General features: G+C 36.5%; 1 protein-coding gene across 2 annotated transcripts in view; it reads left to right on the plus strand.

Annotated features, from left to right (window-relative positions):
- The window catches only part of LOC107596476 (collagen alpha-6(IV) chain-like), a 126,543-nt gene that overhangs the window by 73,725 nt on the left and 37,028 nt on the right, over positions 1-15,790 (plus strand). For both annotated transcript variants that reach the window (XM_016287222.1, XM_016287221.1), the window contains exons 5-11: positions 8,283-8,417; positions 8,613-8,657; positions 8,742-8,858; positions 9,706-9,765; positions 10,731-10,808; positions 10,892-10,927; positions 11,248-11,289. In XM_016287222.1, coding sequence (XP_016142708.1) covers positions 8,283-8,417; positions 8,613-8,657; positions 8,742-8,858; positions 9,706-9,765; positions 10,731-10,808; positions 10,892-10,927; positions 11,248-11,289 — 513 coding nt within the window. The remainder of the gene's footprint in view (positions 1-8,282; positions 8,418-8,612; positions 8,658-8,741; positions 8,859-9,705; positions 9,766-10,730; positions 10,809-10,891; positions 10,928-11,247; positions 11,290-15,790) is intronic.

Genomic DNA, 15,790 nt, shown 5'->3' on the forward strand with positions numbered 1-15,790 from the left:
ATATACATTAGGGCTGTACATTTTTTCCCTTTATTGCAAACCACCACAAAGAATTTGAAATTTAATACATAGAGACTCCCATACCTTCTAGGTGAAACCCTATGCAAACCTAGCTGCAAGGTATGTGAAAGTACAAAAAGCTAACCAGCGGGGCACATTGCTTCATGTGAACATATATTGTATGTCACATGCATGAAATGTTTTGTTTTTGTAAGCTACTGCTAATAGTTTCATATATACACTATGTTCAAAAGTTTAGGGTCGATAAGATTGTTAAAGGGGTCATATGATGTTGCTAAAAAGAACATTATTTTGTGTATTTGATGTAATGAAATGTTTTTATGTGGTTTAAGGTTCAAAAAACATTATTTTCCACATACTGTACATTATTGTTTCTCCTCTATGCCCCGCCTTTTTGAAACGTGACGATTTTTACAAAGCCCATCGGTCTGAAAAGCGAGGTGTGCTCTGATTGGCCAGTTATCCAGTGCGTTGTGATTGGCCGAATACCTCAAGCGTGTGACTTACTATACTGTGATGTCCTATCCGGCTGGAGCGACGAGTCAAAACCAAAGAGCTTGTAACACTCCAAAGAGAAAGGAAAAATTGAAATCGCATCATATGACCCCTTTAATGTTTTAAGAAGTCTCTTATGGCGCTTTTCCACTGCATGGTACGGCTCGGTACGATTCACTTTTTGGGGGGTTTTCACTGGGTACAGTACCTGGGACTTTTTTTAGTACGACCTCGGTTGGGGTTCCAAGTGAACCGTACCATTACCAAAACATGACGTGTAAACTCTGCTGATCACGGATTGGCCGGAGAGAATCGTCACTACCTGCATCACTGAACTTGCGACACAAACACAAAAGAACTGCTAGATTTAAATCAGCACAGCCAGCGAAGGATCGAACGCAACTGTTTTGAACGAGCGCACCTTTTTTTAACAACCAAAAAGTTTTGTTGTCTGTTGAGGAAGAACAGACGTTCCTCTGTTGATAGCAGAGGAGTGGATCTAGCGAGAGCTTGATAGGGCGACGCGGAATAAAAACATTTTTTTAGTAGTAGTAGTAGAGGCGGCGCAACTATAACGACATGTGAATAATCCCGCCCACTCTAAAGTGGTACTGAACTGTAGTGGAAACGCAAACCGTGCCGTGCCGTACTGAGCCGTGCCAAGCCAAGTCATACCATGCAGTGGAAAAGCGCCATTATGCTCACCAAGGCTGCATTTATTTGATCAAAATACAGTAAAGACAGCAATTTTGTGAAAAATTATTACAATTTTAAAGGACTTTTCTTTTTTGAATACATTTTAAAATATGATTTATCTCTGTGATGGCAAAGCTGAATTTTTAGCAGCCAATATTCCAGTCTTCTGTGTCACGTGATCCTTCAGAAATCACTCTAATATGATGATTTGCACCTCAAGAAACATTTCTTATTTTCATATAAGAATCAGTGTTGAACAGTTGTGCTGCTTAATATTTTTGTGGAACACTTGTGGAATAATTTTTGTGATACATTTCTTTTTTTCAGGATTCCCTGATGAATAGAAAGTTCAGAAGAACAGCATTTATTTGAAATATAATTTTTTTCATAATGTAGAAGTCTTTGCTGTCACCTTTGAACAATTTAATGCATCCTTGCTGAATAAAAGTATGAAATTCTTTTAAAAATCTTACAGACCCCAGATTTTGAACAGTAGTGTATATTAATCTGCATGAATTATTGAGTTGTGCTTTCTCTGTTGGCACATAGAAGTAAGTGATAATGTAATGTCATAATTTTGATATAAATAAATAGAAAATCAAATGAAATTGCACATTGGTGTTAAGAATATTCTAGCAATCATCTTTGATTAATTTCGAAGTAGAGATGTTGCTGTTTTAAAAGCGAACTTGTAATTTATTTAAGGCATGTTTTGTCTGACGTCAAGAATAAGTGGAGCTTCATAGAAAGTGTTACCGCTGTAGTTCTCAGACAAATACAAATACACCTGCATGAGGCCATTCCTGAAGCATCTGTTTCCAGCTGTCTCAGAGTCCTCCTTAAAGACAAACATCAGACATGATGAGCGTTCTTCTTTGGTCAGCCACCCAACAAAAACAGGCGCCCATTCTGGTCTCGTTTGAACCAATAACATCCGCTTCCAGACAGGTCAAAGGTTGCAGGATGCTGACATAATGGTTGGGTTAAGGGCAACCAAAGAAAAGCAACACTGGCTTTCATGTGTGCAAAGCATGTGTGACCACTTTAGCTACCCTGACTCAATCTGTCCCCTCTTGGAGCAACTCCAACCTTGCCTTTTTTGTCTTGATATTGTCTCGATTAGGATTATTAAAAGACACTTTGTCTGAAAGCAGGGATTTACATAGTGTGCAATATAATGTGCAATATATTGTATTTTTTTTCTAGCATTACATACTACATTAGTCTTATCACAAGTAACTTACCCAAGATTTCACAGTAAACAATACATATTTAACAAGTAAATACTCACAGTGAATCAGATAAATGTGTGGAAGTATTATGTGTCTGTTTATGCTGATGTTTCCTTCCTTTTCTCTTTTTTGATTTCATGAGATGACCAGAACTGATTACAGTTTGATTAATAGTTTTTAAGGGAAGGGTTTAAATGTTAATTGTCTTGATTATGAAGTATTTCATACGTGTTTTGTCATTTAACATTGCACCAGTACAGTATCTGAGAAGATAAATATTATTCTAAACAAGTCCTTTTTGAAGTACACTGTAAAATGTTTGTCACACAAAAACGTGTTTCATGTGGTTTCATTGAAGTCAAATTATTTATACAATTATTATTATGCATATTATTTAATATGACTGAGCTTGATTTCATTAGGATACCTAAAAGTCATTTTGTGAGGGTCAGATCATGTTACTTGAAGGGGTGGTTCACATAATATTCTGTCTTCATTTACGTACTCTCATGTTGTTTCAATCCCATAAGACTTTCATTTTCTGAAACAGAAAATAAGACCTTTTTAATTAAAGCTAAGAGATTCTGTCCCTCCATTGAAAAATCATTCACTAAAACTCCACCAAAAGTGACTCCTGTCTCTTTAGAAGACTTGGATTAAACCACCTGATTCATATGGATTATTTTACAACCTCTTTATGAACTTTTTGAAGCATCAAAGTTTTAATGGAATGGACTTTCAATGGAGGGACATAAATGTTTGATCAAATATATCTTCATTTGTGTTTCGAAGATAAATGAAAGTCTTATGGGTTTGGAATGAAATGAGTATAAATAATTTTGAAAAGAGTTTTCATTTATGGGACAAATATCCCTTTAAGGTAACAGCTGTACTTTCAGCTTTTACAGCATAGAGGAGAAAAAAATCACATAAAAACACAGATGTGCTGTTTTATCCCCTCTTTTGTTATCTGTTTCATCCCCATACCTTGCTCTTCTTTTAGAGGGGGCTGCCTCAAATACAACCACAATCCAAACAAATGTGAGTCATGCGTTTAGGCTACAGATGATTTAACCAAACAGCTTGACTAGACAGAGACATGCATGAGGGACACAATCCATAGCTGTTTCATGCATCAGTAAGCGTGTTTACATGCACAGTTATAATCATACTATAGTCATACTGTCTTTCAATGCAAGCACACAATTGAGGCCAATTGTAGTCCAATGAACATGCAAAACTAGAGCTACAATCTTTTATCTCTGTCTAGTGCTAGTATTTGTAAGATTGGCATGAGTGCAGTCTAAAGGAATAAAGCATTTATGATGAATTAATGTCTTAGTCTGACTGAAATTTAACATTTTAAATGCATGTAAACCAATTAACTGTAAACAGCTGGGTGTCATGTGTTGATCCAGATCAAGAGGAATTAACCAGCAGAGTGTAAACAATCCTTGCTTGTTAAGACTGACCCAGTGTATTTGAGTGTTAACTCTTACAGATTAGGTTAATCAAGACTCATAAAGTTCCATCCAGATGTAAATTATTTACACTTCCTGTTTGTTTGTGTTGTATCCTTGTCTTTGGTGTTGTTCTAAAGCATGATCATTTATAATAAGATGAGGTGGAATGCAATTCAAATCATTATCAGAATAGTCTTCTCACCGGTCACACCACTTAGCGTAACTCAAACAACTAGATTTCTCTGTTTTCTAGGAAAATGGATGTTGCCCATGCTAAAGTCACCAATCCATGTCAATTTTTGTTCCTAGAGGGCCGCTTCTCCTGTTAAAAAAACAGCAAATGCGGGTTAGGTATGTTTTGAAGCATGTCAGCTGGTTTGAACTGCTTTCAGCTGGTCCTTAGTTGGTCATGGTTATGAGCTGGTCCTGTTTCAAGTTTCAAGAACTTTGTTTTTCAGCAAAAACAGTAGTTGTTGAGGGTGGAAAAGAGAAGTAAGCTGGTTATGAGCTGGTCCTGTTTCAAGTTTCAAGAACTTTGTTTTTCAGCAAAAACAGTAGTTGTTGAGGGTGGAAAAGAGAAGTATGACTTGATTACATCTTAACTTGAGGTTCGTCATGGTACTGTTGTGAATGGCGGCAAAGACTGACCCAAAAGAGAAGAAATTGTTAAATAAATTCATTATTTTAGTTTTCTTTGCACACAAAAAGCATTCTCGTAGCTTCATAACATTTATGGTTGAACCACTGATGTCACATGGACTATTTTAACAATATCCTTACTACCTTTCTGGGCCTTGAATGTGGTAGTTGTGTTGCTGTCTATGCAGGTTCAGAAAGCTTTCATATTTCATCAAAAATATCGTAATGTTTGTTCTGAAGATAAACAAAGGTCTTACGGGTTTGGAACAACATGAGAGTGAGTAATTAATGACAGAATTTTTATTTTTGAGTAAACTATCACTTTAATGTTAATTTCAACTTTACTACATTATTAAACTCAAAAGCTGTCTGTTAATATTTAATGGACCTGAGCTACAGTAACATGAACTAACAATGAACTGTAAAGAGTCAATCCACTGAAGGCGAGCGTAGTGAGAACCCAAGTGCAGTTTATTTACAGAGTGATCCAAACATCCAAACAATAATCCAAGAGACTTGATTTGACTTGACTTGACTTGACTTGACTTGGCATGAGCATGAGCATGAGCATGAGCATGAGCATGAGCATGAGCATGAGCATGAGCATGAGCATGAGCATGAGCATGAGCATGAGCATGAGCATGAGCATGAGCATGAGCATGAGCATGAGCATGAGCATGAGCATGAGCATGAGCATGAGCATGAGCAGACTTGACACAAACAGACTAGACTCACCAACAGCGGGTTAAATACATTCAATACACGACGAGGGCACAATGGGAACATGAAGCTACTTATAGGAAACAAGGAGGGTCACATGACAAGAACAAACCAATGGGAAACAAGACACATGACTAAGACAACCAATCAGAACATGACACAATGAACAGGGGAACCAATGGCATGAATACATGAGGGCAAGGGAAGCATGACACTAACATGGAACATGAAACAATTACAAAATAAAAGACATGGAAAACATGAACCAAAACACCACATTACATGAACATGTATTTTTAATGTTAACAAAGATTAATAAAAACTGTAAAAAATGTATTACTCATTTTAGTTAATGAATCAACTAACACTGACTAATGGGCCTGTATTGTAAAGGGTTAATGATTATTTTAATACATTAATAACAATTTATTAATTTAAATAAAATTAAAATTGTGACCCCCGGCATCATGGTTAAGAACTATTGCTATACATTACCCAGAATAAGTTTATGTGATTGTTTTGCTCATTTGCTCGTTCTCCACTGAACATATGTAGGAAATCTTCAGCAGACTGATAGCATTCAATAACTGGTGAGAGGCTTTTGATAATTATACTGTAGATTACTCAACTGACGTGACATGTGGCCAAGTATGGTGACCCATACTCAGAATTAGTGCTCTGCGTTTATCCCATCCAAAGTGCACACACACAGCAGTGAACACACACACCCGGAGCAGTGGGCAGCCATTTATGCTGCGGCGGGCAGGGAGCAGTTGGGGGGTCGGTGCCTTGCTCAAGGACACCTCAGTCGTGGTATTGAAGGTGGGAGAGAGTGCTGTACATTCACTCCCCCCACCTACAATCCCTGCCGGTACGAGACTCGAACCCACAACCTTTGGGTTATGAGTCCGACTCTCTAACCATTAGGCCACAACTTCCCCCTGCACACAGATCTTGTCTAATACTTGGTGGTTTCCCAATACCAACCACTGTTAAACCTCAAACCAAGACGGCAAGTCTGGTTTAGCCTCAGATTGAATGTTCAGCTGCAGACTGCTGATGTGGGCAATAAGTGACACATTCCTCCCCGCTTCATCACTATCAGAGGAACAGCTTGAAGGATAAAATGAAACCACATTAAAAATGAAACTTCTTACAAAAGACCTTATGGAAAGCTGATGCATTGAAACATCTATACTTTCTGTGCTATTGTTCTGTATTTCTCCACACTTACACGCTATACTTCTTTACTGTGGTAGAAGTGCCTTGAAAGAATCCACACGGTGATGGCACATGGATGCATACACCCCCAAGGATCATGGGATTTTTGTGGCTATAATCCTGTTAGGATCTCAGTTCTTGTTTTTTGTTTTGTATTGTACCATGTGGTGAGCTGCAAAACATTTTATACTGTAGTTCCAGTAAAGTTGAAAACCTTTCCTACACAAGCAGATTGATTTTATTTAGACACTGTTTTGAAAGTAAGGTTTATTCGGAGTGCTTTTTGCTTTCAAGAAATGCAGTTTTCCTCATCTGTGTGCCCATCAGTGGCCAACTGACAACACACTTCACTTTTTTATTGTTATAATGTATTTTATTTGTATTTTCTGGCAGACATATAGAAATATTGACTTGAACATTGCACTAGATAATTTAGAAGTTTGAGACACGCAGTAAGTGATCTCACCTCTCACATTAAAAAAAAGGCTTGTGTTCAGCTGTCCAGTTCATATTATGTTGACTAACCACCATGCCACAGCTCTAACAATATTTTTTAATGCTGCTAATAATTATTTCTTAGTAATAGCAGCTTTAACTTGTCTCGGATTAAGTGCGGTCATGCATATGCTCATCTTCAGTCTTGTTTTAAATGGGGTACTTCATAATGGGGGTCGGACTGAGTGGTCACTCTTGAAATGCAGTCACAGACAGACTCTTCCCTGGTAAGAAAAAGATCTTAAATTGAAGATTACATTTTTCTGGTCTGTTGAGTCAAAGAGGAGTATGTTGCCAAATGACACTTCCTGCTGTCAATACTCATTTTTTACCTGCCCTTTTATAACCAATGCCCTGAATAATCCAATCAATCGTTCTGTACTCTATGTACAGAGACCAGCTGCATTGAGTTTAAATGCTGGATTGTGTCGCCCCCATTTGATTAGCAGTGAGTATTACTGGTGATTATGACAGTGAGGTTAATTAATGTTGCTATCTATACTATGCAGATTATATATTATTTTATTATATTTTTGTATACATTTTCTCTTTTTTCTAATTACACTTAAACGGAATAATTGAATTTTTTTCAAAGTTGGGTAAAAAGTACATGATTACAGCAACAAACATTCTTGTTTTGTGTGTGTGTGTGTGTGTGTGTGTGTTTATCAGCATTCCGTTTTGCATATTAGTGCTGTCAAACGATTAATCGCGATTAATCACATCTAAAATAAACATTTTTGTTTATATAATATATGTGTGTGTACTGTGTATATTTATTATGTATATATAAATACGCACACATACAGTATATATTTTGACAATATTGACATTTTTATATTCATGTAATTTATACTATATATAAATATATTTCATATACACCCGTGCTACTTAAGACTGGTTTTGTGGTCCAGGGTCACATATAAACATAACATATTTTTTTTAAATGTATACAATACATGCATGTGTGTGTTTTTATATATACATAAGAAATATACACAGTACACACATTATGTCAACAAAAACATTTATTTTGGATGAGATTAATTGCGATTAATCGTTTGAGCACTAATATACTGTATGTATGTATCTATGTATGTAATATATATATATATATCAAATTTTGACAGCAAACTTTGATTTAGTATATATGTGTGTATGTGTGTGTATACATTTATATTTATTCATCTAGCAGATGCTTTTATCCTAAGTGATTTTACAAATGAGAAATACAACAAACCGATTTATTTATGAAGGCTTTGTGCTTCTATATCCTACACTCATTTTTGTCTCCTTCTAGGGGCAACCAGGGGAACTTGGACAGGCAGGCAGCAGTGGTCCTGAGGGTTTCATTGGGGCTCCGGGGCCAGTTGGACCCAAAGGAGAAATGGGCCATGTAGGACGCAATGGGCCTTCTGGACCAAATGGAGATAAGGTCAGATTCCATGGAGGGCAATTATTATACATACAGATATATGCATTTCTATTTACCAGTATTTTGAAATACTTTGTAATGAACTGTTTACAAATGTATATGGGCCTTTATATTAGATCTAAATACAGGAATCGATGCATAGTGTACATGGTGGTACAAAATGCCTTTTTGTGTGTTTTATTTATTTTTTGACAGGGCCCAATGGGTGTTCCTGGGTTTTCTGGTAATGATGGTGTTCCAGTGAGTTCACAGTTCTTGTCTGTTACCATAGTTTCACCCTTCTCTGAAAACAGTTAACTAAGCTGATTTTACTGCCCTGTTCAGGGACACCCTGGTCAGGAGGGGCCCAGGGGACCTCCAGGCTTGGACGGCTGTAATGGCACACGAGGTGACCCAGGCAACAGAGCCCGTGATGGATTTCCTGGTCTTCCTGGTGGTCCTGTAAGTTTTAGGGCTTTTTCTGCATTTCAAGAAGATTGTATCATATAATATTTACCAAATTGAGTAATAGTAGACATTTCACTTACTAATGGAACAAATCATCTTATCAAAAGCCAATTGAATTATTTTTGAGGATCACATATGTTTCTTTATTTAAAATACATTTAAATAATGTCATGCAAATATGTTCATTATAACGCAATATCAATAACCTATTATAAAAAAAGCTCTATGCACCAGACACTAAGATATCCAGGTGCATCTCATTAAATTAGAATGTCGTGGAAAAGTTCATTTATTTCAGTAATTCAACTCAAATTGTGAAACTCGTGTATTAAATAAATTCAATGCACACAGAGTATAGTAAAGTATAGTAAAGTTCAGCAGTCTTCCCCATGATTGTGTAGCCTAGTGAACCAAACTGAGAGACCATTTTGAAGGCTCAGGAAACCTTTGCAGGTGTTTTGAGTTGATTAGCTGATTGGTATGTCACCATATTATAATTTGTTGAGATAGGGAATTGGTGGGTTTTTGTTAAATATGAGCCAAAATCATCACAATTAAAAGAACCAAAGACTTAAACTACTTCAGTCTGTGTGCATTGAATTTATTTAATACACGAGTTTCACAATTTGAATTGAATTACTGAAATAAATGAACTTTTCCACGACATTCTAATTTACTGAGATGCACCTATATACTCAATTTTTATTTGTATGTTGCATGCTCAGTTGCTTATTAGTGCAATTTTGTCCATGAGCATAGCTGTGAAAATGTAGTGATGTCTTTTATATAAAAAAAAATATAGATCCGTTTTCATATACACATTTTTTTCACTTGATTTTAGGGAGTCCCTGGTCCAAAAGGTCTAAAAGGAGAACCATTTTATATAGATCTTTCTGGACAAGTAAGTTGCTGCCATTCTTTATGAAACCCAAGCAAATCACACATGTGAACATTTTATATGTATACACTCATACACACATACACATTCAGCATGTGTTAATACTGCAGCTCGTGTGGCATTTACTGCCAGCCCTGTTAATAATATGTGTTGTGAGGTAGTTGTAAATCTGGGTGTGGAGTGGAGACCTGTCTGGGAAAATCCCTCTGTCATTTTCAACACCTCATGCATCTTTTATATTATCTGTGGTTTTAAATCCTCCCAGGTGGGCCATGTGAGAAAGCCCATGTTCTTAATGTTGCCACACATACATGTAAGGGGGTTAATAACTCTTCTGCTGTTTTAACACTAAAAGAAGGCTGAGATGAACAATGATGGCTCACATTTTTTAGTGTTAAAAAAGAGGTGTAGTTTTCTCTGTAAATGCATTCCTTGTTTACTCACTGTCATGTTTAATAAATAAAGACTAAAGCATCTGGACTTCAAAATAACAAAGAATGAATGAATGAACAAATAAATAAATAAAACACCATAAAATATGATAAATAAGTGACCATGTTTTTGATGTCTCCTGAATTGAGCTGGAAAAAAATTGCTCTGCTTTACATGGCTTCAGAGTTTGAATACAACTGTACTGAGTGCTTATTGTGTTCTTTAAACATTCAGTTCCCTTTCACTGTAATTATATGAAAATGACAAGTACATTATTCAAAGCTTCTCCTTTTGTGTTCCACAAGAGAAAGTCAAACAAACAATGTTTCCAACCAAAAAAGGGATGACAGAATATTATTTTTTGGTAAACTATTATTTTAAATGGAATTCCAAAAAGTTTAAACATTATTTTAAAAAGCTTTGGAAAAAAATCTACCTTGGTCTCACTTCACTTTTTTCCTATTTGGGATTTTGACTTTTTTTGTGCAACCAAATGTTGTCTTTTTGTAACTAACACTTCTTTGTAAAATCCTTAGACTTTTTTCGTCGAAGGCCCTCCAGGTCCAGTGGGATCTTCAGGTCCAATGGGGCCTAGAGGTCCAGATGGATTTACTGTATGTATTACATTTGTACTGTCTATAGAAACCGTCTGTCTACAGTATAAAGACTGTAATTTCACTGTTCTCTCCCTCCACAGGGTCTGCCGGGTCCACCTGGTCCTTCTGGACCTCCAGTAAGTTTAGCTGTCTAAGGAACAGTTTTGAAATAGCATAGTTTGTTAAATAATCCTGTCATGTTTAACACTTCATCCTCCTGTCAGACAAGGAGCAGTGTGCAAACATATATGTACGTCTGAGCACTTGCTTTGGAATGAAAGTAAAGAGGGCAATCATTACGGGTACAAGAAGTCTTATAATTGTCTGCTTTAAACTGTAGCTCCTGAAGTGTCAATTATTAAGTATAAATTTCCTTTCGTAAAAGTGATCTCTTACTGCAGAATGGCTGAAATAACCATGCATAAAGGTTTGCTGAATGTCTCTGCTTATTCTACAGGGAAGTCCAGGTCAGGGATACAAAGGAGAGCCAGGAGAAAAGGTATGGGTTTCATCAGCTTACAAACAACTAAGCAACTGCTTTTAGTTTTCACCATTAGTGTCATTAGGTTCAGATAATTACCTAATTTCATCCAATACTGTCCGCATATTTGTTCCAGAAACACTTAAAGGGATAGTTCACCCAAAAATGAAAATTCTGTCATTAATTACTCACCCTCATGCCGTTCCAAACCCGTAAGACCTTCGTTCATCTTCGGAACAAGATTGAAATTAAGATATTTTTGATGTATTTCGAGAGCTCTCTGACCCTCCCATAGACAGCAATGGAATTACCACGATCAAGGACCAGAAATGTAGCAAGGAGATCGTTAAAATAATCCATGTGACATCAGTGGTTCAACCTTAATTTTACGAAGCTACGAGAATATTTTTGGTTCGTAAAGAAAACAAAAATAATGACTTTATTCAACAATTCGTCTCCTCCGCATCACCCTATAGCAGGGGTGCCCAACCCTGGTCCTGGAGATCTACCTTCCTGCATGCAGAGTTTAGCTCCAACCCTGATCAAACACACCTGAACCAACTAATTAGGGTCTGAAGGAGCACTTGATAATTACAGACAGGTGTGTTTGTCAGGGTTGGAACTGAACTCTGCAGGAAGGTAGCTCTCCAGGACCAGGGTTGGGCACCCCTGCCCTATAGTGCCATTTTGGAGAGTATCACATACATAAACCACGTATGTTGTTCTGTGTCAGCAGTACTGTACGCGGATACACTATTTACGTTGTTTGCGCTTTGATCTGAACGTTAACAACGTATCCGCATACATACGCTGCATACGTTATTCACATATGTGATACTCTCCAACGAATTGTTGTATAAAATTGTTATTTTTGTTTTGTTTTTTGTGCACAAAAAGTATTCTCATAGCTTCATAAAATTACAGTTGAACCACTAATGTCATGTGGATTATTTTAACGATCTCTTTGCTTCGTTTCTGAGCCTTGATCGTGGTAGGATCCTTGCTGTCTATGGGAGGGTCAGAGAGCTCTCGGAATGCATCAAAAATATCTTAATTTGTGTTATAAACAAATGTCTTACAGATTTGAAACGACATGAGAGTGAGTAATTAATAACAGCATTTTCATTTTTGGGTGAACTATCCCTTTAAGATGCATTTTAGATATAGATCTCTAGCTGAGTCCTGGCTGTTTGTTCTTGTTTGTTTGATTGTCTTAATGAGAGTATTTTTTTCTCTCTACTGAAGGTGTATTGCATGTGTTTGTTGGTGGTTGAAGCCATTGTAATTGGCCTAACACAGAAAACAAACACTTCTCTGAGTGTCTCTGACATTGAAGACCCCACGAAATTGCTTGATGATCAAACGAGAGCTCTCTGACCCTCCCATAGACAGCAATGGAATTACCACGATCAAGGACCAGAAATGTAGCAAGGAGATCGTTAAAATAATCCATGTGACATCAGTGGTTCAACCTTAATTTTACGAAGCTACGAGAATATTTTTGGTTCGTAAAGAAAACAAAAATAATGACTTTATTCAACAATTCGTCTCCTCCGCATCACCCTATAGCAGGGGTGCCCAACCCTGGTCCTGGAGATCTACCTTCCTGCATGCAGAGTTTAGCTCCAACCCTGATCAAACACACCTGAACCAACTAATTAGGGTCTGAAGGAGCACTTGATAATTACAGACAGGTGTGTTTGTCAGGGTTGGAACTGAACTCTGCAGGAAGGTAGCTCTCCAGGACCAGGGTTGGGCACCCCTGCCCTATAGTGCCATTTTGGAGAGTATCACATACATAAACCACGTATGTTGTTCTGTGTCAGCAGTACTGTACGCGGATACACTATTTACGTTGTTTGCGCTTTGATCTGAACGTTAACAACGTATCCGCATACATACGCTGCATACGTTATTCACATATGTGATACTCTCCAACGAATTGTTGTATAAAATTGTTATTTTTGTTTTGTTTTTTGTGCACAAAAAGTATTCTCATAGCTTCATAAAATTACAGTTGAACCACTAATGTCATGTGGATTATTTTAACGATCTCTTTGCTTCGTTTCTGAGCCTTGATCGTGGTAGGATCCTTGCTGTCTATGGGAGGGTCAGAGAGCTCTCGGAATGCATCAAAAATATCTTAATTTGTGTTATAAACAAATGTCTTACAGATTTGAAACGACATGAGAGTGAGTAATTAATAACAGCATTTTCATTTTTGGGTGAACTATCCCTTTAAGATGCATTTTAGATATAGATCTCTAGCTGAGTCCTGGCTGTTTGTTCTTGTTTGTTTGATTGTCTTAATGAGAGTATTTTTTTCTCTCTACTGAAGGTGTATTGCATGTGTTTGTTGGTGGTTGAAGCCATTGTAATTGGCCTAACACAGAAAACAAACACTTCTCTGAGTGTCTCTGACATTGAAGACCCCACGAAATTGCTTGATGATCAAAGTTTTCTGTCTTATGGTGACATATTTCCTATTGAAACAGAACGTCTTGGCAGGGCATATCATGGCTTGTCCCTTTGTATTTCAAACAGTAATTTCACTTTAATTATGTCACAACCAATAACAATTTTGTACTTGCTGGTTGGTTGCAGGAGAGAGACATTCTCATTCCAAAGAGCATTTGATTGTACAAACGTCTGTGTAGTGCCAGATTACCAATATCTTTGCTTTCTTTCCTGGAAGAGGAATACTGTAAATCCAAATGCTTATTTGTGCTAAATGTGACTAACAGACATGGACTAAAAGCCCCAAAACTCTCATTTTGATTTCATGGGGTCCTACAATTTATATATTCAAGTATTGAATGTTTTTTCATATATCTGTACAAAAAAAGACTCCACTCTCTTTAAAGAGGCTGGCACACTCAGAGAATGTTTATAGTGTAACATTCAGTTCGAATAGTATTTTAGTCTGCTAGGGGTCTGATTAATAACAAGCTAGCTAAGGACTGGATATTAAAAGATTATACTGCTTTTGTCTTGCACAATAACACTACATCACTCTTTCTTTCTTATCATCTTACCCTATATCGTCTCATTCTAGTTTTTCCTCTTGTCTTCCCTTTTCTCCAAAATAGCTCTGTACTCCCAGCATGCCTACTGTATCTTGTTCCATTTCTGTTTTAACCCAACTGCAGTATGTTTCCACTCATCTCAACACACACTACACATAATAAAAGCCTTTTCCTGTAAAGGAATGTATCCCTATGGTATCTTACTAATAAGCATGGTAACACTACAAAATCTGGAATGGATTTTCCTCTGCTTTTGGATGGCAGTTCACAGATTTCATAGGTTTACAGAACAGTACCTACAACTTGTAATGCCACTCATACTGAGCGTGAAGTCTCTGAGCTGCTATTCAGTTTACTGTTTTTGAGTGGTTTGTGCTGGTGCTGGAATCGCCTGCTCCAATCTTCTGTGTGCCTTTGTTTCCTTTGGTTGGGATACTTAACCCACTGAACTCAAGAGAAAACAAGGACCAGCTAGTTCTATATTAAATTTATTGAACTATCCAGTTAAATCTATGAAGTAAATTCAAAATAAAGCAGTGGCAGCCATATACTACACATGCATTTGTAGCAGTAAATATTACAAAAGTAGCCCTTAGCCCTATTGCTCCCACTTTTCTTTTCACCTTTCGTTCTCGATCACTTCTTTCCTGTTTATTCTCTGTAAAAATAACTTTCTTTGTTTATCTTGTTTTCCAGTAAAAATGTAAATAAAAAAAGTAAGTAAAGCCCCTATCAAATAAAATTTAGAGTTTTGTGGCTTTTAGTCCTTGTGTGTTAGCTTTGGTACCATCTACTGTATACACTAGTGTACTCTAAAAATTGACAGTAAAGTTAATCAGATATACTTTATGTATTTACAGTCTTTCTCTTTTGGAGAAAAATGACCAAAGAATACTGACGACTCATTTTGCACTACAAATTTTTTTTCAACTTAAAATAATTTCTGGAATGAACTTTTAAAACTTGACTGCTGACCAGCAAATAGCAAATTATGATTCATTGCTGTGACATACCTGAAGCCTTTTTTTTTTCAAACAATGCAATAATAATAAATAAAAAAAACTGCAACATGGGAAAATACAGAAAACTATGTTCATCTAGCAAAGAAAAGGGGTGTTTCTATATCTACTAGAAAACATGCAGCTAAATGAAGATTTTTCTTACAGAAAACTAAACGTGCTAATGGGTTGAGAGCAGGGTGCGAAGAGCACTGGTGGGGGCCCTTTAAATAGGGCTGTTAAGTGATTATTTAAAAAAAAATCTAATTAATTACTTAATGTACCAATTAATCAAATGAATCTCAAATTGATGATATTAATGAATTAACATGCACATCATGTGCCGATTAAATGTAAAGTTATTATTATAGATAATAGTTATCATTGGGTTCATTTAGAAAAAAAACGCTGAATAGACATTACAGAAAAGTAGCTGAAATATAAGTAGCTTTAGATAGAAATATTTAAATTCAACATACAAAAATACAAATAAAT

Source organism: Sinocyclocheilus grahami, unplaced genomic scaffold, assembly GCF_001515645.1.
Source record: "Sinocyclocheilus grahami isolate Dianchi unplaced genomic scaffold, SAMN03320097.WGS_v1.1 scaffold219.1, whole genome shotgun sequence".
Lineage (NCBI taxonomy): Eukaryota > Metazoa > Chordata > Actinopteri > Cypriniformes > Cyprinidae > Sinocyclocheilus > Sinocyclocheilus grahami.